General features: G+C 41.1%; 1 protein-coding gene across 1 annotated transcript; it reads right to left on the minus strand.

The window, feature by feature from the left end:
• Positions 1 to 9160: 9160 nt before the first annotated feature.
• LOC147889436 (ATP binding/leucine-tRNA ligases/aminoacyl-tRNA ligase) lies at positions 9161 to 12649 on the minus strand. Its single transcript, XM_087391365.1, has one exon. It carries the CDS (start codon positions 12583 to 12585, stop codon positions 9316 to 9318), a length of 3270 nt encoding a protein of 1089 aa, XP_087247491.1. The 5' UTR covers positions 12586 to 12649; the 3' UTR covers positions 9161 to 9315.
• Between the last annotated feature and the right edge of the window lie 11022 nt (positions 12650 to 23671).

Genomic DNA, 23671 nt, shown 5'->3' on the forward strand with positions numbered 1-23671 from the left:
AGTATATATATATAAGGGGATAAAGATGATAAAGAGAGCACAAAAATTAAAGAGAGCAAGGAAATTAAAGAGAGCGATGAAATTAAAGAGAAAAGAGAGAAATGAAATAGATAAAGGTCTTTAAAGAAGTTAAAAATTAGAGAAATTAAAGACATTAAGCTATAGGAAATTAAAGGAAAGTTCTAACTAGGAGAAATAAAGTAAGGGTGATTAAATTAGTGTGACTAAAGCAAGTAAGTGAAAATTCAAACACATATTTGAATAAGCGTACCTATAATATAAAAAAATAAACAAATATATGTCATATATAAAATTTTATACACACACAGACACAAATATAGATTCAAATATTTTTTTATATATGTATATGCCATGTGGAAATGTTTGTGTGGTGTAAAGAAGGGTATCTAGGAGAGTATATATATACAAGGATTAAGACGTGCTACATACATATATATATATATATACACACACACACACACACACACACACACATGCGTTATTATATGGTTTGATTTGGAGGAGAATAATAGCAAGAGATTGGTAGCTCGTCTGGGCAACGATGTGGTTTCTTTGATTTCGAGTAACACCAATTCTAAAAATGTGAAGATAATTGAATCCAACGATGCCAGTTAGAGATCTACATGTCTATCCAGCAATTGATGGAAGGGATATCATTGCCTCAGGATAGACTGGCAGATCAAGAACATGACCAAGATAAGAGAGAGATGGAGGAGGACTTACATTCATCAATGAGCTATTGTGATGTGAAAGGCAATGCACTAATGATGTAGACCATGAAGAATCTCTTAATGGTGAAACATACTACTCCAATCAATTAAGAATTGTTCGAGGCATCGACTCTGTGTAGATCAAGAGGGCTTGCAAATGCACATCAATGCTCATCGCAGTTCAAATTAGGAACAAGCACATCAAAGTAGCGTGGGCACCAGAGTACTTGATTTAAAGGGTTTCTTTCTAATGGAAAATCTATAATGATATGCGTGGCTTTGGAATCCAAGTAAAAGATCTGTCTGCAGAGGCAGAGAGCAAGAAGTGCACCTTGTGAGCCTAATAGATCAATGAAATCAATGCTTAATGATATGGTTATGTGTGACTAAGTACTAGTAAACTCTCTTGGTTGTAGGCCTATTTCAAATGTAGGGGCAAAGCGGACTCAATGGCAAGTTGCGACTCACCCAGATCTCACTACGAAAACCCCATATAGTTTGTGACCCTACCACTGCTCGAAATTTATTGTTTGTGTAGTAGTAGGGGAACTCCAAGAGCTCTCTGAAAAATCCAATAGAATCTATGTTTACCTCAATATCATGCAGTCTACTCTGAAGCTCAGGTAAGCAAATCGAAGAAATGTTCCAAAATATGCAACAAAAAGATCAACCTATTAAGCAAAGATGCTACAGTCTTCATGATGAGATATCTAGTATCAAGAAAGTGGAATGAAGTAGATTGGAGCCGCTTCTGAATGAAGCAAACAAGCATGCAATTTTTGAAGGATACCCTATTCAGCTCTGAACTTTGTAGTTGCCTTTATCTAAAGATCATAAACTATCTTGGACAAGCAAATGCAATTCCTAATCTTTGGGCTATCAGGGGACAATCAGACATGAATTTAAATGCCAACTTCTAAAGTGTGAACAATCTGAAGCATCAATCAAAGGTACAATTATCTTTAAAAGTTTGATCTTTTGATTATGGCAAAGTCTAAGAAAAAGAGTCGGACAAAGCAATGTTCTTTATGCAGAAGTGTTGATCACTATGCGAAGGACTATTTGTGCAAGCAATACAAGCAATATGGGCATAAAAGAAAGTATTGCACTAATCTTTTGGAGAAGAAGTTTTATAAAATATTTCTAGCTTTATGTGAAGACAAAGCGGTCCAAAAAGTTGCCAAGCTCTTGAATAAGTTTATGGATTATTGCATTTTTCTTGATAATGCAAACGATTGGTATGTCAAATTTCATAAAGATGATTGGAGATCTTATCAATACATTGCTGATATCTTGGAACTTCAAGGAACAGTTCAGATTTTACAATCCGAATATTCTCATGAGGAAGATGATGATTCCGATTCCAATTCAGATTCTGAAGATGATTCCACTCATGAGCAAGGTAATTGCTATATTTATTCAGAAAATTCAATTTCTAATCAAATTACAGATGTTGCAAATCAGATCAGATTCCAAAGTCATTCCGAATAGTCCGAAAGCAGTTTCTGACATTCCAAAAGTAAGTATGGATAGCCAAAGAAGTCAAGTATGTGTGAGGATTATACAATGCCAATCCATTCTGGGTATTTTCATAGACAAATGGAGCAACATGACAATGATCTATCAAGTAATGGCAAGGATGATAAAGATGATTGCTTTCTGACAAAGGATGATGAGAATATTAAAGATTCATGTGATACTTGTGCATGCTATGCATTTGCACCAGCTTCTTCCATTGATGTGAAGACAAATCCAAATGCAAGGTTTGAGGAGCTTGAGTATAGAGGCCCTTATAACAAGGACGGTTTGGGTATGTTTCTAATTCTGAAGCAAGTCAAAGCAATGAAGTTGAAATTTTTTCTAATAGTTATGGAATTAATTATTTAAGGATCTCATCTTTTATTTGTGATGATGAGGAAGCTCTTGAGGAGTATGCAGAAAGTTCAAATCTGAATAGTTATTCTATTTGGAATGAACAAATGGATCAACAACCAAAGCTAGAAATGAATCTAAGTTTTGATGCTATTGAAGATAATAATTCAGCTCATTATCAGTTTGAGGTTGATATTCACGTTGATAAATATATGTGTGAATTCATAAATTTCTTTTATCCCTTGAGGATGGGTATAACTTGTTGGAAAGATTTGTCCAAGCCAAAAGCCAACTGAAAGGAGTTGAGAAGGTAGTGATGCAAGAAGGACAAGAAGAGGACCAACCCAATAGCCAAAGAAGCCAAGAGGAACCCTCTCTATCCCTCAATCTCACACCAAGAGGATGCAATGGTTTGCAAGATGCTGATGTATTTGAATCCATAAGAGGTATGGCACAATGCATGTCGTTAGTGACTTTATTTGCAAATTGTCAAGGAGCTAAAGCTTGAGCTGAAGCAAAAGTATCCGAACATGCAACAACATGATGTCATGGATGAGATATTATTTTTCAATGACAAGCATATGAGCAAAGAGGATAAAGTGGTGGATCAGTTCCTACTTTCCAATATGATGTATCTAATCAGGTTCATCCCTCATTATCATTGAGCCACATGATACAAAAGCAAGCAGTTTGCAGCCTGTCCTTATGTAAGGAGGTTGATTTAGATGTCGCTTTGGATGTTGATATGATGGATTTTCTTCAAGTGGGATGGGGTAATCCAAGACAAATTTATGGAAAGCAATCTCATCAACTTAGACCATATTTTGAATATCAATTGGGTTTGTCTCAGTCTATACCAAAATGCAGACGTAGTTGGGAGCAACAGTGCTGTCTACCAGTTGGCAGTTTCATGGAGTTTCAAAAGTAGGTCAAATGGACTGATATGAATGATATTAGATGGCTGAGAGTTAGTTATATATATGGTTTATATCCACTTAAAATAGTTTTTTATTTGGATAAGTATAACCCATTCATCCGAGTGTGTTTTTTCAGCAAAAAAGTGGATTTTCTGTTGTCCACAATTGACAATACATGGCAAAGTGATGATCGGATTGAGGGTGAGGTAAACAAAGAAAAGAAGTCAAATGAAGATAAAGCTGAAGACCAACTCTTTGAAGATTACAAAATGCAATTAACTTCAGTTCAATCATTGGGTGAAGAAAATGGTAAGAACAATGTTCCGAAAGAATCACTCATTGAGGTGGTTTCCCAAACAGAAACTTCAGATTTGAAGGATGATATACTTGAACTATTTTATGATGCTTTTGCTGAGTTTGATGATGAATTCTATGATGAAAAAGATATGTTATGCAATCAGATTTTTGTTTACAATCATATCAATGTTTTGGCATAGTTCTAAACTGTTGGCAAGATGCAAGTACAAAAGCACAATCAGAAAAATCAAATTCCAATACAAACAATGAGAATGTTGCTTTTAATGTTGATAAAGAAGAAATGCAAAAGGTGAAAGATGAGGGTAAGTGGAAAAGACCAAACCGGATCCAAAAGAGCCAAAAAGGGAGCTAGAAGAGACCAGAGTAGTTCCAAAATCACCTCTACTTCATACCACAAATATGTAGACACTTGGCAAGTGATCAAGGTCATCAAATCAAAGTTGCTTGGAATCATGAAAATAGCAAACAAAAATTCAGCAAACAATTCGGAGGTATGTCCAACAATAGAAAGCAGTTTGGGCATCTTTTGGACAGTATGAAAGTCCAATTATCAAACTGATTTCAAAAAGAGGAAATTTAGAAAGTCTAAATGACAAAAAAAAAGCAATTTTTGTGTTCTTTAATTCAGCATATGTTGTTCAAACAGTCTGAATAATGCAGCAAGAAAATCAATAAGTTTGAATGTGGTGGATGCTAGTTCGAAATAAAAATCCAATCATGGAAATCAATCAAATTCAGAATTCAGAATTCCTATTGTTTAATGAAATTGAAATTCAAAATTTCCAAAGAAAAATGAAGGATTTCTATGAGAACTCTACACGGACATATGTTGTAGATGTTGAAGCTTCATCTAACATATTCCTATTTGCTTGATTGGAGTGATATGTCCACGGTGGAATGTGAACATACTTATTCATGCATGGTTCTATTTATTCATTTTGTATGAACTAGCATGGATGACACTATATTTTATGGGTTCCTAGCCCTGGCATGTTGCCATAAAATGGTAGCACTGTATTTACGCTCACCACATAATCATGATATGCACTATAGCTTAGTTTTACTTTATTGCATAATAATCTTTTTCTTTTGGAAGGTAGTGGATAGCTATGTATGGAAGTAATTTGAACCTTGGTGCCACACCAAGATCTTCACTCTACTAACTGCATGGTCTTGGATTTCTGCGATGTTCACATCATGAAGGGGGTCTACTAACTTCCATTAGATTGAACCTAGAAATAAATTGGTGGGCTCAAGTCTTGGAATTTTTCAAATTCAAACCAGCGGGTGTGCTAGTGTGAGGGGATAACTAGGCACCTAGAATAAGGTTAGTGAGTAGTCAAATGGGGAGATGTGAAGGAGTGTAAATGGACCCTTGAGGATCCAACTTCCCATAACTGCCCCTTAGTCTTCTCTCTTGATGTATTCAGTCATGGATTGCATGTATGCAGAGTTACAATGATTTCTCTATTTGTATATCTAAGTTTCTGAAATTTTGTTCATGTTCCGAAGTTCCAAATGAGGAAAGATTGTTTATCATATATGAGTTCCTGTAATCTAATAGGTGGATTCTTGGAATATGTCTCTACCTATTACAGCTTGGTTGCCCATTGGCCATGTGGCAGTCCCCTCCATCCTTTCCGCCATCATGTCATCACCCCGCAGACCCTAACACATAAGTAACCCGACTGCCACCTCAGTTGGCCCTTGTGACAAGTCATCTACCACCTCACTGCCCACGTTGCAGTGCCATGTCACATGCCACATCAGCACTCTACCAACTCAATTGTCACATCATTTTGCTTAGTCATAATGCCATGTGGCAATGCCACATCAGTAGTGCCTCCTAAGCACTGAGTGCCACATAGGAATACCTTTGCAAGCAGCATGTGACCACCTATTGACACATCACCACATGTGCCACCTCATCAATTTTGACCCTTCTTTGGACATAGTGTGGTGGAAATTTCAAATGCCCATAACTTTTGGTCGATAAGAAATTTTGAAGAGCTATAAAAAGAAAAAATGATCATCATCATCTCAGTTTCAAGCCTGATTGGTTATGTAGCATCTACAAGGGTGATTTCTTGCTGTGGACATCCTAGAAGAAACATTATGGATAGTAGGATTCTTATGCACCTAATGCTGTGGCACAACATTCTCAATTATGGGATGATTTATTGTGATTGTGACATGCAAGACCTAGCTTTGTGTTCCGTGATTTTAATATGTATGATTTCTCAAAGCATGCCTCTACATCTCATTCTATTGTGGATGGGCCAATGCAATTATGCTCAAATGCGTTGCTAATCAAGCTTTGAAACATGATATCTTCTAATGGCTACACCCACATGAAAGAGCCTTTACATATTCTTCTCAACACTGAATCGATATTTGTCAGCATGATTTATTTCTACCAAAGATATTGTGCACCTCTAGTCTTAGAGATTCATAGTCATTCTATGGATGCTTATTGGCCCTTACTAGGGAAGGCTCCTCTTAAGGCTAACCAAGCTTTCTTGGAGCATCCTATTTTCCATGAATATATATTACACGTCTTACAACACGTTCAAGGTCATGCACTCTCTGTTGGGGTGTCATCTTGGGAGTGTTGACTATTCAACTTTCATAAGCTTTCTCGTATGGAATTCACAATGCATCATATACCTAGGAGAAATTATAGTTTCTTGAGTCATTATTGGTTGATTTACATTAGGTGGCTGAAGAGGGTGCTTCTTAGCCTGAAATTGAACTTGCTATTGATTGGTTGTCTCATAAGGTTGCAGCATTATATGAAAATCACTAAGTCAAGCTTTTGGCTCGCATGGATGCAATAAAGGATGCTAATTGTCAGTCACATGTCTTCTTTGCTCATTTACAACAAAAGCATGCACGTGAGAATATTCTCAGGATGCAGGATAGGCAAGGAGCATTCATCAACTACTCCTACTTCTATTTTATCTCTGTGTATGGGATCTTATCTCAACTTGTCGGGTCCCACATAAGTCATATCTTTTGAAGTTACTACAGCCACAAAGTCATTGTTGCATATGGCTCGTCCAACAGGTGTCAGATATTATGCAGCTGAATTGGGCAAAGATACTTCTAAGGATGAATTGAAAGCTGTGTTGAAACATTTTCCAAAGGGAAAAGCTCAGGTTGGGATGCTCTCCTCAATGATCTATTAACTAAGTATGATTCTTAGTTGAAAGCTCTTCTAGCTTGTATTTTTCAAGAAGTGCGGAATACACGTCTCATCCTTTTGAGTTGGCAGATCGTTCTTATACGTCTATTGCTTAAAGTTGCATCTGCAATTAGTTTTTCAATGGCCACCATTCACATTGATGGGGGCCATGTGTAAGATCTTTTCAATGGCACATGGTGGGATGTTGTGAAATGGTTCCCAATTGGCTCAAGTAGTGGCCTCACCCCTTCTATCTCATCACATCCTCTCATGGAAGAAGATGTTGGCACATTCTAAATGGAAGCCATCTTATAAGACCTAGCACTCGAATTCTATGGCAAGTGAATTGTTGGCTACATCTCAATTTTTAGAGTGGCCTATCAAATTGGAGGGTGACCTGAATTCAATCTCATGGCTTAGTTGGGGTTGGTGAGGATTCGAGAAGCTCTATTTCCCTATTAAGGTGTCTTACTATTCGCTTCGAAAAGTTCGTTAGTACTTCAAAGTTCCCTGTGGCTTTGCACCCTTATGGGACAAGGTACGAGATGCCCTTACATTGTTTGGTGATATTCCTTAGCTGGAGGATCATCAATCTTGGCTAGATTGGGCATTTAGACAACCTCATGACATAACCAGCGTACAATGAATCAAGTGTCCCATATGATGGTATACAATAACCGATGGCTTACTCAAAAGGCTAATCGAGTATGGCACACCCAAAAGAGTACTATTTGGCAAAAGGGTTTTGTAGTGCTGGTGCTCTTGAATTCCCTATCAAGGGAAGGTGTTTATTTGGAACATGCTTGTGGGTAGCTTACCCATGGACAACCCAAAGTTTCATGTCTAATGGCCAAGCACCTATGGGATTTCATTTCTCACATTTGGACTCCATTGACAAATCGGCATGTATTGGCTAAGGACTGGGCTTTTGGAAAGATTCGCCATGGACAGGATAAATCAAACTATTGGCTCTTCTTTCGTTTTTTCAAATGGCAAGTTTGTAGCATGAATACCAACTTGAGCATAAAATATGAAAGCATTTCTTGTCAACCAGAAGTGCCCATATATCAAATCAAAGGGCTACTATTATGGAAAATCTCAAGTTGGTGTTCATGCTCATATATTAAATCAAAAGGCTACTATTATGGCAAATCTCTTCATTACAATCAACACATTTGGTATAGAATGACAAAACCATATATTGGATACCATTATTTGCAAGAGAAAATCAAACACATGGTGTGCCAATTTATTTATTTATTTATTTTGGGGGGGGGGGGGGGGGGAGAGAGCTTGTGAACTAATTTTATTTGGATTTGCAAGTGGCATTTAACATCGCTAGGTCAAGCATTCAAAAGCAAGACATAAGAGATGAGGAGATTCCATGTGTAGCTTCTTGGAAAAGCAAGCTATGAGAAATTCATGAAGCATTAATCAATGTAATATGCAAAGTTTCATGACGGACCACATGGTGTTGTCAAGAGGTCCATTTGTCCAAGTGACTTCTTATTTGATTGAAAATTATAATATTAATAATAAGCTCCTAGACAAGACTCTGGATCTTAACTCTTGACATGGAAAGAGACAACTTAAATGTAGAATTCTCAATTTTGCTAGAACGCACAAAGAGAAAACACAACACAGCTCGCTCTCTCTCTCTCTCTCTCATAATTGTCACTAAATTAAAAGGTTCATTATTTATGAGATCCATCATTGGAAAAGGAATCACCCTTGCTGAACATGGCTTAAATATACCTAGATCTATCCAGAAAATGCCCGGACTTCCCACACAGACTGAAGAATTCAACCTCATTATAGTCATCTTATAGATTATAAATCATCAACTCCATTATGCCTAGTAGAGACTAGCTACTATGACAGCCCACAAGCTCCTAAGTCTTGGAGTTTTCCTATCCCAAACTGCCAAAAGAATCGTGGGCTCAAGCTTGTAAAGAGTGTACCAGCAAAAATAAGATTCGAGTCATATAATAGCACATATAAAAGACAAGACCAAGTAGACTATATGCTTTCAGATAGCACACAGAAGTTTACGGCAACAGATTTCAAATGGGGCCTCATTATAACAATACAAGCAAAAGGAACAACACTTATAAAAAGGTTGGATGGGGTCTTCAAGCATTGAAACCACATTTCATAATACTTTTAAAAAACCTAATAATGTGAGAAGGCCCACACAACCTTGCAGGTATAATCTTGAGAGGGGGACAAAAATTGGGTACATCCTCAGGGATTTCAAATACACACTTTTATCATGTCGCTATTTAGTTTCTCTTCAAGGGACATCAGCACGTGAAAGAAAAATTGCAGCTGGGCTTCCTGGTGATGGAGGAGACTGCTTCAGGATGGATATCCGAGAGCCCACCATGCGTAGAGCATCTGCATCTGTGACCGAAAAGACAGTTAACTCCTCCAAAGCCAAATGCCCCTTGATCAGGTCCAAGTTCTCTTGAAGAACTTGCATTTCACCAAATGGCAGCTTCACATCCAGAGCATGGGTCCCCACAGTGAGAACTTCATCCTTCTTGAATTTTAAGAAAGAGGCACAAATCTTTTTTATCTGTTTGAGGTCACCTAGCTCTCCAACATGACTGTGCTGTAAAGCATCCATAATCTCTTCATCTGGAGCAAAGCTCTTTGTCTGATAATCAAACTTCTGCTGTAATACCTTCAAGCATTCTTCCTTCCAACCATCATACTTCTCAGCTACATATATAAACCCTAGTGTGGGTTTGGAATCACTTGCAATTGATCCCTTACCCTTCTTTGTTGTCTGCTTCTGCAACAGCTTTCTGAAAAGAGTGATCGTATCCTGCAGATATATATTTGCTCGCTGCAAAATTAAATCTGCAGAAGCAGCTGCAGGCCAATTAGCTTGGACTGCGAAGCCCTTCCTCCCCAGAACTGATGACCACACATGCTCTGCGTAATGAGGACAAATAGGTGTCAGCAGGCGTGTCTGCACATCCATGAACCTATATATAAGGTCCTTGTTCATTCCCATAGCACCACATGCCAGTCGGTATTCATCCCGAGCTGTCTGTAGGTCATAAAACCCAGTTTTCAAAGCTTCTCGAAACATCAGAGACTCATAATTGTGCTCTGTTACATGAACAGCTATATTGATCTCATTCTCAAAAACTCTGTCAGCAAAATTTGTGGCAGGCCCTTCTCTCAAAGAAAACTCTGCTGCCTGCACTTCCTTCATCCATGTAATCTCTTTGGTCAAGCGAAGGATTGCAGAAAAGGCTGTGTCAAAAACAAAGTTTGCATCATCCATAAGATCCCCAGCATCTGCCAATGCAAATCTTGTCGCATCAGCTGAGAATACCTGTATAGACTGCTTCAAGGTTAGAAAGTTTCCTTTAGATTTGGACATCTTCTCACAGTTGAGTGTCAGGAAACCATTACACCTGAAAGCTTTGGGCCACTTCTCCTTTGGGAACATTGCTGTGTGGTTATATATGCAGAATGTGAGATGGTTTTGTATCAAATCCTTTCCTGACACACGGAGATCAAAAGGATACCAGTACTCAAACTCTTGCTTCATCCGTTTCAATTGCTTTTCGGGAATGTCTGTGGAAGGGAATGGTCCATCAGCAAAAATGTAATTCCAAACTTCATCGGTCAACTGTTCAACCTTGATAGCACCAATCTTCTTTCCATAAATATCCCCTCCCTGTAATAGATGAGCTATAGTGTAGTAGGCCATGTAGATCGTGGAGTCTGATAGAGATTCTATAAGAAACTGTTCATCCCAAGGAATGCGAGTCCCTAACCCAAAGGACCGAGAGCACGCCCACTGATTAAGCCAACCAAGTGTATGCTCAAAACCATGTCTAGTCTCTTCATTGTAAAGTTCCATTGCTGATAAACAATCTTCGGCTTTAGATTTCCATTTGGTCTCACCATAAATCAGATACCATTGATCTGTCAATGCTACAACACATTCATCCCCAGACCTGGACATTACTTTGTTCTCAGGCTCACTGTATTTCACTGCCTGTCCACTCTGTAGCAACATCTCTTTGATGAGAGGCTTAGCATCCTGCACCTTCTCATCTTTGTACTGACCCACCAGCATTATGCCATCTGTAAAACCTTTCAAATATGTTCTTCTTTTGGCCTCTGCAAGCAGCTCTTTATCATTCTGGCTTTTGATCTTCAGGTCCAAGCAAACCACCTCTGCAGACTTGTCCCCAATATCAGGAATGTTAATGATGGGAATAACATCATATGGAAGCACCCACTCATCCTTGATCCCATACTTGGCACGAAGGGCAGGCTTCTTCTTCAGATCTAATAGCGCCATGTAATCATCAGGTGAGTCGCTTGGGACACTGGTCACTATGCCTGTTCCTTTATCGGTAAGAATAGTCAGCATTGGAAGAGCATACACAACCTCATAAGTAGAGAGTGGTGCAGAAAGGGGTAGGCCTATCAAGTCATGACCAGTCAGCTCAAGCAGACATGTGGGATTCTCAGGGACCCTTGACAAGCACTGGAATGCAAGGTTACGTGCAGCCCTACTGGTTACCACAAAAACATCAGTGTCATTGACCTCAAAAGCACCATACTCCCCATTGGGCAGTACCCATGCATTAGTTTGGCCGTACATTGTCTCAGGCCGCAGAGTTGCAGCTGCCAAGTAGACATTCTTTCCCTCCAGCAGTTGCAACTTGGCTGGGAAAGGAGGCTTTACTTGGAGCTTAATGAGAGTGTATTCTTGAGGTTGGACTCCTTCCCCAGATGCCCTGTCATGGTCGGCACACGGCTGGCCATCCCGAGGAGAGTATATGGCATATCTCAAATCCTTCACCACTTTCTCCTGTTTTTTCAAAGACCTAAACTGCCATCTGACAAAAGAATCATAGTAAGGATTCAAGTCTGTGGTTATGAAGGACCGCCGCCAGTCCACCCCAACACCAAAGGCCTTCAGATCCTCAATGGCAAGGGCAGGAAAGTAGTTCAGCCAGTAGGCTGGGTCTGTAAACTTGGGAATCTCCTCTTCTGCGATGCCAAGGGAGGACATAATATTCCACTGGTAAACTTCACCCCCGGATTTCGCCTGGGCTTTAGACTTCTTGCTCTTGAACTTCTCAGGCTCGCTTCGGGTCTCCTGTTCTGAGGGTGTGGTTTCCTGTTCTGAGGGGGGCTTGGTTTCCTGTTCTGAGGGGAAGTGAGGGGGATTGCCGAATTGAGCAATCTCACGCGTGAGCTTGTCTGCGCAAGCTTTGATGGGCATTCCAGTACAGTGGAAACCGAAAGGCAAGAGGACATTTCGGCCTTTAAGGCGGAAAAAAGCAGCGGCAAACTCAAGCTTGGAGAAGGAGAAGGCATGACCAAGGTGGAGGGCGCCATTCATGTAGGGGTAGGGGAAGTTACCAAAGAACTTGTGGTCGGCAGGGGGAGTGGGAGCGTCGATCTCGAACACGCGGGCCTCCGCCCAACGGAGCTGCACCTCGTCCTGGATCCGAAGCAGCTCATCCCGCCGCGCGAAGCTCTTGATGTTCTCGAGCAATTTCTCCAGCACGGAATTCGCCATGGAACTGATCTTCTCCTTGGTCTCCTGGCAAGAGAGATAAGAAGAGACTACTTTACTTGCACAATAAGCCACACATCGTTCTTTTGTTTTTGACACTTTTAGGGTCTTGGGCTTGGCGTCCTGGTCAAAACACGTGTGTGTGTGTTTTCAGTAGGGCAAGTGGGCCCCCTCCCCATCGGGCGCGCAGGTCACGAGCCATTTTCTGAACACCTTTCCCGACCATTGCAGGCTTGGGAGAGGGTCACATGGTAGATTCTAATTTCGAGCAGCTCATCTGCACGGGTTCATAAACAAGTTGAATACATTCAAAAGGGCCTGCCCTGAAGCTGAGAGAGAAGAAGAAGAAGAAGAAGAAGAAGAGAGAGAGAGAGAGAGAGAAAGGGGGAGAAAAAAGGGGCTATCCAAATCGGGAGACTCGATCAAATAAATTAATTGAAATTTTCAAAAATATGTATTTTTCCCTTCATAAAACGAATCGTCATCACTATAGCCTACCCTCCAGGGCACGCCAAAAATCTCGATCCAATGGCCCAGATCGTCATTCCATTGACCCAGCCTTTGACGGAGGTGTGTTACCATGTGCATAAGTTCGACCACCGCTCTGGCCTGGCCTACTACCTCAAGTCCCGCGCCATTTTCCCTGGACCGCCGTGGCAGGTGAGTGAAGACTGTCATGAGCGGGGTTAATAGGATTGGCAGCATGGCTTTTTCTTTTTTTAATTTAGGGTCTTTACACACATGATGGTGTCTTACCACATACGTGTGCTCGCCTCGTGGTTGAATGGGTGCATGAATTCTAGGAGTGTCTGCGCACGCGCGATCACCCAGGATTGTGGTCCATGGCCTACTACCTAGAGGTCCTTGGCCAACATCTACAGACTGCTAAAGACCCTTAAATTTGGGGGGGGAGGGGAGGGCAGGGGGGGGGGGGATGGATGTTTGTGGGAACCAAACAAAACCACAAGCTCTTATTAGAGAGTTCCTTCCTAGAGGATGGAAGACTTTTCCTTCCTAGAGGATGGAAGACTTTTTCATTCCTATGAGACCATATACGTTTTGCTTGAATGAGCTGCCAAGCTATGAATTGAGGGTTCTTAAGCCGACCTTTGTCACCCAAGAGGACTCTTTCCCTTATCCCTTGTTTCAACACTAATGATTTAAACCAACTTTTAAAAAGTGTTGGAAACAAGGGGACGGATGTTTGTGGGACCCAAACAAAGCCACATGCTTTAGGCAGTTCTCCTTCCTAGAGGATGGAAGACTTTTCTTCCAAGAGGATGGAGGATTTTTTCATTCCTATGAGACCATATACGTCTGATAACTGCTGCTTGAACAAGTTGCAAAGCTATTAATTGAGGGTCCTTAGGCCGACCTTTGTCACCCAAGGGAATCTTCCCCTTATCCCTTGTTTCCCACACTAATAATTTCAAGCAAATTCTAAAAATTGTTGGAAACATGGATTCAAAAAGGTATCAAACTAAAACTCGGTGTTCCCCCAGATCTTGTTTTGGTTAAATATCTTTGTTGAGAGTACATTTTCATTACTACAATGTATCTTTTCTGAGTTTCTTCATCAATACATCTTAAATTTTTTTAAAGAAATCTTGTAGGCTAAAATCGGATGCCCACTAGTTACCACTTATAACAACAAGGGAAGAGGCGAAAAGGCGCCCAATTCAAGCCACTCAAGGGGGAGGGTAGGGGGGACAGGGACGATGGGGGTGAGGAGGGGGGGCACGGGAGGGGGGTGTTGAGATATCGAGCTCCACTCGTGATATGCTAGGGTGACTGTTGTGTATTTATGTCACCGACTTGTTAGCTGCAGATGCAGTTGGTACACCGCCCATGAATAATAGCTGGATGACAGCTATCTTTATGTACTCTAGTTAGTGGCTCAGTTAGTATGCCACCTTAGTTAGCTGAGTTTGGTTTGAGACCCACATATAGGATTCTCCTATTCTATTGTACTATGAGAGAGAGAGTTTTTTGGCTTTCACAACTAAGAAGAGGAAAACTGTTTTCAGCCTCCACCTTTGTGTGTATTCCCTTATTGTGTATGTGAGAAAGCTGCAAGTGAGACTCCCTACCTCTCTTTCACTCTCTTCACATGGTATCAGAGCTCAGTTTGTGGTAAGGAGCTTAAGAAAGCAAACCAAGTTCGCGGTGTCTTGGTAAGAGGATCAATGTTGCTTTCCTTTTTTGAGTTTGGGAGCAAATCTCTGCAGGTAGCACAGTCGGAAAGTGCAAGAGTGCACTGTCTCAGATTGGGATGCCCTTCGTAGTGCGGCGAGAGAGCAGTATATGAGAGAAGTATATGTTGCGGGATTGGGCAAAGCCCTTGGTAACATTATTTTTTTGATTCGAGGCCATTTCGGGGCCCGTCAGGCACTCAGGAAAGTGCCCTATTTTTGCTGTGCGACCACTGTTCTACAGGTCGGTGAAAAGTTACCACAGAAATTGCATCGTATGCCTATGCGCAGAGATATTGGGAGTGACAGAATCATTCTTATTGCCTGTTGATGCAAAATCATAACTAGGAAGTGATTGTGTGGTCAAATATCACTTTCGTCAGTTTTGCAGATTTGCCCTTGTGAGGCAGAAGTTGTGTTTTTTGTAGTGACAGAATATTTTGTAGTGTTCTGTAATGGCGTCTAATGCTCTTTGACAGATTGTCATTAAAAAGCTTGACAAGAACAACTTCCCAGCATGGAAGTTTAGAATGATGAATTTCCTTAAGGGAAAAGGCTATTGGGAGTTCATTACTGGAGCTAAACAAGAACCAGTTATTCCTAATGTTCCCGATCAACAGGAGTTGCAGGCATTTAAAGGATGGCATGAGAGAGCTAGAAAAGTTATGTATTGGCTGTCTATGAGTATTTCAAATTCTATGATTGTGCATATTCAGGATGCAAGCATGCCAAAGGAGGCACGGGATACTTTGACAAAAATGTATAGCACAAATACGCAAGCCAGGAAAATGCAGAGCTTAAGCAGGAGTTGCATAATGTGCAGAGAGAAAATATGAGCATCAATGACCACCACATGAAGGTGAAGAAGATTGCAGATGCACTTGCTTCCATTGGGTCGCCAGTGGAAGATGATGAATGTGACCTTGAATGGTCTAAGAAAGGATTATGCACAATTCCGAACATCCATTGCCATTCGTGAGAATTTTCCTGATGATTGCTCTTCTAATTTCTGAAGAGCAGAGAAATGGTGGTGCATCTTCTTCAGGAAGAACTTCAAAAGAAAGTGTCTTCTACTCAAATGTTGGAAGAGGTAGAGGCAGAGGTAGAGCAGGTCGAGAGGCCGTGGCAGAAATCCAAATATGCAGCAAATTCAAGAAAACCAGTCCTATGGAGGAGGACGTGGTAACTTTAGAGGCAGGGGGAGCCAAAGAGGTCATGGTGGATGGCAGAGAGGCCAAAATGCAAACAGCAATGTTGAATGCTACTACTGTGCTAAAATGGGTCATATGGCTAAAGACTGCTATAAAAAGCAGAATGACATCATGAATGGAAAATTGTAGCAAGGCAATTATGCATCCTCTAGTAGACAGGGCGATGACAGAAATGAGCATTTGTTTATGGTGCAGTACATGACCAATTCTATGACAAGTGCAAAAGAAAGCAATGATGTGTGGTATGTTGACTCAGGTGTGTCAAACCACATGAGAGGTCATGCAGAATGGATGCAGGATGCAAGGAAAATGGAAAGACCAGGATTTGTGGAGACTGGTGATGATACTGCACATTATATTGTGCAGATTGGTAAAATTCCTTTCTCTATGCAGGATGGGAAAAAGAAATACCTATCTGATGTATTTCATGTCTCGAATATCACCAAGAACCTGGTTTCTATTGGTCAAATGGTTGAGCAGGGCTTGCAAGTCAGATTTAATCCTCATGGATGCTTTGTTGAAAAATAAAGGACGCTTGGTAGCAAAAGGGAAGAAGAAGGGCAGGAGGTCTCCATTGGATGCAGATAGTTTCACAATATTATAAGAGTGTACTACTTTTTTATATTTTTTCTTTTGAATTTGGAAGGAAAAAATGTAGATCTTGGTGAAACTTTACATTTTTTTGCATAAAAGTTTCAAATCCCGGCGAATGTTTCAAACATTTATTTTTATTAGGGCATATAAACTTTCGACATCAATATAAAAGTTTAGCTTCTTAACGAAACTAACTTGAAAAAATCATCCCTGGTGACAAGATACTGTCCTATCTTGTCAGACCATGCTTTGGGTGCTTACTTCAAGCCATACAAGGCTTTCTTCAACCTAAAAAAAAACTCAGGATGAACAGCATGAACATAACCTGGTGGTTGCTCCATATAGACCTCTTCTTGCAAATCACCATGCAAGAAAGCATTATTTACATCCATCTGATGTAAAGACCATCCCTTTGATGTAGCCATAGCAATGATTGCTCTTACAGTTGCCATCCTTGCAACCGGACTGAACGTTTCTTCATAATCAATGCCATGTGTTTGTGCATACCCCTTGACAACTAATCTTGCCTTGTATCTGCTCACATAACCATTTGCATTGTGCTTCACCTTATAAACCCACTTGCAGCCAATTGCATTCTTGTCTTTAGGCAAAGGCACCAATTCCCATGTAGCATTTGCTTCCAAGGCATCCATTTCTTCATCCATGGCTTTCTCCCATTTTTCTTTTCCCATGGCTTGCTCAAAAGAAGTGGGTTCTGGTTCTTGTATCACTTTGACCATATAGGCATAGTGAATGGCTATAAATCCATCATATTTCAGCCTATCCATAGGATACCTAACTCTGGTAGACTTGCGCAAAATAGGCTCACTACCAGGTGCTCTCAAAACATCCCTTGTCTTCCTTACTCTAGGTGTAACAATAGAAGGAATTCCCAACTCATCATCAAGGCTCTGTTCTGAGCCACTGGATTCACCGTCCACATAAGAGTGACCTACATTCACATCAACCATGGGCTGATCTACTTTCTCTTTTCCTTTTCGTGATACTTGCATACCACTATCTGCACTGCTTTGAGAAGATTCTCCTAATCTCAATCTGCCTGTCCATGGCAAAGTATGTGAACCACTACTAGAGGACACTACAGGTCCACTAATATTTTAAGATTGCTGTTGTGAATTCTGTGTAGCATTACCATTTTGTCCATCTACATCATCAATCACATTTACTGGTTTATACCAGCTACTCATCTCATAAAAAACAACATCTCTGCTCACTGTAAACTTACAAGTAGAAGGGTTATAGCATCTATATCCTTTCTGCTGCAGAGAATAACCAATAAAGATGCACTTCTCAGCTTTTGGATCCAACTTGGACCTCAACTCATCTGGCACATGAACATAGGCAATGCAACCAAAAACTTTCAAATGAGAAATATCGGGTTCCCTACCAGTATACCTCTCCTCTGGCATCATGCCATGTATTGCTACAGTGAGAGTCTTGTTCATTATGTAGACTACTATAGCAACTGCTTCAACCCAATAATAATCTGGTACTTCTTTTTCATTGAGCATGGCATGAGATACCTCTCCAATATGCATAAGGTATGTGCAGTTTGAGATGAAGGATTTGGGAGAGTTGCATTACTTCTTGGGCATTGAGGTGATTAGATCCACAAGTGGGATATGGCTCTTGCAGAGACAGTATGGATTGGACATGTCCAAATATGGGATGACAGGCTATAAGCCTATTTTAGTTCCTTTGGAGCAGAATGTGAAGCTGAGTGCAGATGTAGGTGAGCTTCTGGAAGACCCTACTATGTACATATGCATAGTAGGAAGTTTGATTTATATGACTATTACCAGGCCAGATTTGAGCTATGTTATTGGGTTGGTAAGTCAGTTTATGCAGGCTCCAAGGAAACCACATTTGGATGTAGTTAGACGCATACTGAGGTATGTGAAGTCCACATTGCAGTATGGACTATTTAATGAGACTGGGGTTCAGATACAGTAGCATGGATACACTGATGCTGATTGGGCTGGTAGTATTTCTGATAGACGATCTACCAGTGGATATGTGTTCTCTTTTGGGAGTGCTGGAGTCACTTGGAGCAGCAAGAAACAGCCTATAGTTGCCTTGTCGAGCATAGAGGCTAAGTACAGGGGTGCAGTGATGGCTGCATGTGAGGTAGCTTGGTTGCATAAGCTACTTTATGATATGCGTCAGTCTACAGATGGGCCAGTTGTCATTTATTGTGACAACATGAGCAGTATACACTTGGCAAATAACCCAGTCTATCATGCTAGAACAAAGCACATTGAGGTGCATTATCACTAGGTGCAAGAGAAGGTTCTGGAAGGTTTTATTGATCTAGTTTATGTCAGCACAGAGGATCAGGTAGCTGACATATTCATGAAGGCATTGGGTGCAAAGAAGCTATGCAAGTTCAGAGACCTGCTTGGTGTGTAGGAATTGGGATTGAGCTCTAGGGGGAGTGTTGAGATATCAAGCTCCACTCGTGATATGCTAGGGTGACCATTGTGTATCTATGTCATCAACTTGTTAGCTGCAGATGCAGTTGGTACACCACCCATGAATAATAGCTAGATGACAACTATCTTTATGTACTCTAGTTAGTGGCTCAGTTAGTATGCCACCTTAGTTAGCTAAGTTTGGTTTGAGACCCACATATAGGGTTCTCCTATTCTATTGTACTATGAGAGAGAGAGTTTTTTTGGCTTTCACAACTAAGAAGAGGAAAACTGTTTTCAGCCTCCACCTTTGTGTGTATTCCCCCATTGTGTATGTGAGAAAGCTGCAAGTGAGACTCCTCACCTCTCTCCCACTCTCTTCACAGGGGGGTGCAAGGGTGGAGTGGGGTGGTTTGAGGTGTATGGGGGTTTGTAGAAACCAAACAAAACCACAAGCTCTTATTGGACAATTCCTTCCGAGAGGATGGAAGACTTCTTCTTCCTAGAGGATGGATGACTTTTTCATTCCTATAAGACCACATACATTTGATAACTTCTACTTGAACAAGGTGCCAAGCTATGAATTGAGGGTCGTTAAGCTAACCTTTGTCCCCCCTTTGTCACATAGGAGGGCCTCTTTCCCTTATCCCTTGTTTCCAACTCTAATTATTTAAAGCAAATTTTGAAGAGTGTTGGAAACAAGGGATGAGGGAAATATAAATTATTGTGCTCCTTGGCATGTAATCAAAGCTATCGATGATCAATGGATTTGGACCACCAAAAACAAAGATCAAAAGAAAACATCATTTGTCACACCTTGGGGAGTTTTTGCTTACAGAGTGATGCCTTTTGGGTTGACCAATGCACCAGCTACATTTCAAAGGTTCATGAGTCAAGTCCTCGAGCCTTACTTCAGAAAGTTCATACGGGTGTTTTTGGATGATTTTTGCATTTATTCTTGGTGCATAGATCACATGGAGAAGTTAAAGATGGCCTTAGCTAGGATTGATGAAGCAAAAGGGTGTCTAATTCCTAGCAAGTGTCATTTGGCTCAAACAAAAGTAGTCTTGTTGGGGCATATTGTGTCTCAAGAAGGCCTGCAAATGGATCCTAACAAGGTTCAAGCAATCATGGCATTGCCAAGTCCTGAGAGTGTCACTGTGTTCGCAGAATTCTAGGAAAGAGCAAGTATTATCAACGCTTTTGTGATGATTTCACAGAGATAGTGCATCCCATGAACTTGTTGACAAGAAAAGGAGTTTCTTTCCAATGGGGTGTGGAGCAACGAGAGTCTTTCCAGCAACTTAAGGAGGCCATGAGTAAGGGCCCAATATTGAAGCCCCCTGATTGGTCTCAAGACTTTTATGTAAATCCAAGTGTATCTTTGCATTTAGTTGGTGCTGTATTGCTACAAAAAGGAGAGGCAGGTAGAATGCAACCCATCTATTATGCCAGCCGACAGCTTACAGATGTGGAAACAAGGTATGAAGAAATGGAGCAGCAAGCTCTCTCTTTGGTGTTTTCCGTTAGAAAGTTTCGCTCCTATTTATTACCTCAACCATTTTTCTTCCTTACCTCTCAGTCTGTATTAGCATATCTAGTTCGCAAGCCTAATCCTGGGGGGAGATTTGCAAAATGGTTGTCAGAGCTTCAAGAGTTCTCTTTCTCTTTTGTCACTGAAAATACCACTAGGTCCACTATGGCAGATTTGCTCACAGGGCGGGAGGATCTAGGAGAAGAAAAGAAATGTAAGGAGAACATTAAAGATGAAAGGGATACACCACCAACAGCTTTTGTTTTGTATTTTGATGGGGCTTTTAGTCCTTCATGCCAACAAGGAGCCGGGGGGATAGTCTTGATGAATCCTGAAGGTCAAGAGGTATGGGCAAGAGGACAAGAGCTTCCAGGTATCACAACTAACAATACAGCTGAGTATAATGCTTTGATTCTTGGTTTGGAGGGTTGTCTTCAAAGTCAAGTTAAAGAATTGGAAGTAAGAGGAGTTCTCAGCTTATTATAAAGCAAATGCAAGGGCATTACCAGACAAGAAGTCCTCATTTGAAGGAGCTTAATCAAAAGGCTATGGCACTATGTAGTCAGTTTGATTTTTGCAAGTTTGTTCATATAAACAGAAAAGAAAATCAAAGAGGGCAGATGAGTTAGCTAAAGCCATTGTAGTGCCAGACTGGGGGGTGGTTTCTTGGGTAGACACTGGATGGCCAAAACTACAAGATGTTCAGCAATATGTGGAAGAAGGCATGTTTCCTCAAGGGTTAACTCCACAACAGAAGCAGAGATTGGTTACTTTTGGCCATGCCTCCATAAGGATGTATATGAATGGTGAGAGTGCTCTCAACGGAAGCAAGAACGGAAGAAGGAGAGAGAGAGATAGAGAGCCACACAAGTTTAGTGGGTGCAGAACCACCCTAATCTTCTTTTTCATTCATTTATATATGTGTTTGAGTATTGTACATAACTAGGGTTAAGGCACAGTGACCTTTAACCCCCCCAACCTCCCACTTAAAGGACAATGTGCCTTTAAGGGAGAATAACTAGTGAGCATACTATCCAATGCCCATCAATACACGACAATACTCAAACCGCTGACTAGGTAGACTCTTCGTCAGCATATCTGCAGGGTTATCATCTGTATGAACCTTGACAAGCTCTATGTGCTTGTCCTCAAGTACCTCCCTGATGAAATGGTACCTGACCTCAATGTGTTTGGTCTTTGCATGAAAGACCGGATTCCGTGCTAGCTGAATAGCACTCATGGAATCACTATGCAATGTCGGTACACCTGTATGAATAGCACTCATGGAATCACTATGCAATGTCGGTACACCTGTATGGTACCTGACCTCAATGTGTTTGGTCTTTGCATGAAAGACCGGATTCCGTGCTAGCTGAATAGCACTCATGGAATCACTATGCAATGTCGGTACACCTGTATGAATCCCACTAGCCGATCAAGCCATATAGCCTCCTTGCAACCCTCTGTGGCTGCAACATACTCAACCTCTGTGGTAGACAAAGCAACACACTTCTGTGCGTGAGACATCCACGACACTGCACCACCTGCAAAGGTGAACACATAACCAGAAGTGGATCTCCTACTATCCACATGCCCTACATAGTCTGAATCTGTGTACCCAAGTACACGCATGTCTCCTTTACCAAAGCAGATGCACATCTCCTTGGTACCCTTCATGTACCTCATGATGCACTTAACTGCCTCCCAATGCCTCTTTCCTGGATTAGCCATATACCTGCTAACAACTCCCACTGCAAATGCAATGTCTAGTCTAGTAGCTATCATAGCATACATAAGACTCCCAACCGCTGATGCATAAGGAACCTTAGCCATCATGGCCCTCTCCTCTTCTGATTTGGGACTATCTGTATGACTCAGTTTCACATATGGAGGCAATGGAGTACTCACTGCCTTCCCCCCCTCCGTATTGAAACGCTGCAATACTTTTGTAACATACTCTTTTTGTGAAAGCCAAAGGAGTTTCCTACTCCGATCACGCGTGATGCGCATACCAAGAATATGACCTGCAAGTCCCAAATCCTTCATATCAAAGGCCTCATGCAACTTGGCCTTTAATGCATCTAGCTCATAAGTATTCTTGCTAGCCAATAGCATATCATCCACATATAGTGCCAAGATTATCAGGCTATTATCCTTAGCCCTTTTAGTGTAGAGGCAGTGATCAATTTCACTCCTTCTAAAACCCTGGGACCGAATGAAAGTATCAAACTTCTGATACCATTCTCTAGGTGCTTGCTTAAGACCATAGAGACTCTTCTTCAGTTTGCAAACTAAATGCTCTTTGCCCTTTTCTTCAAAGCCTTCTGGCTGCACCATGTAAATTTCCTCATGCAAATCCCCATGCAAGAAAGCTGTCTTGACATCCATTTGCATAAGCTCCATATCCTCTGATGCCACTAGTCCAAGCATGCATCTAAGTGTGGTCATCTTCACAACCGGAGAGAATATCTCATCAAAGTCCACACCCTTCTCTTACTTGAACCCTTTAGCAACCAAACGGGCCTTGTACCTAGGCACATCATCACCTGTGACCTTCATTTTGTAGACCCATTTACATGGCAATGCTTTCTTTCCATGTGGCAAAGAAACCAAGTCCCAAGTCTTATTCTTCATAAGTGAACTCATCTCTGATTGCATAGCATACTCCCACTTGCGTTGATCCTCACGCATCATAGCCTCTCTGTAGTAAGAAGGCTCCCCGCAATCAGTAAGCATCACATAGTCTACCCCTGGAACAAACCTATCAGGTGGTCTAGACACTCTAGATGATCTTCTCAAGGGCATTTCAGCTTGCTGTCCCACCTGTATATCAGCCACATTTGGCTCATCATTTCCACCAATAGATGATCCATCATCTACCCTTGATTGTATACCTGTGGGAGTACTTGGTGGTACCATTTCTTGCACATTTGGTGCATGGACAGCTTGCTGCCTATCAACATATGCAGGTGGATTCACATCCTAGAAAGTGATTCTCCTCATTTCCACATCCCTCATGGGTGCCTTATGCATCTTCTTCTCATTGAAGACCACATCATGGCTGCGTATGATCTTCTTTGCTTCTGGATCCTAGAGACGATAGCCCATCTCTCCACTTTCACCATA

This window comes from Dipteris shenzhenensis, chromosome 20 (assembly GCF_047967505.1).
Source record: "Dipteris shenzhenensis isolate YYH24624 ecotype China chromosome 20, Dip_SZ_1.0, whole genome shotgun sequence".
Classification (NCBI taxonomy): Eukaryota; Viridiplantae; Streptophyta; class Polypodiopsida; order Gleicheniales; family Dipteridaceae; genus Dipteris; species Dipteris shenzhenensis.

Coding starts and splice junctions, on each gene's coding strand:
- LOC147889436 (XM_087391365.1), bottom strand. CDS start 12,585: ATGGCGAATTCCGTGCTGGAGAAATTGCTCGAGAACATCAAGAGCTTC.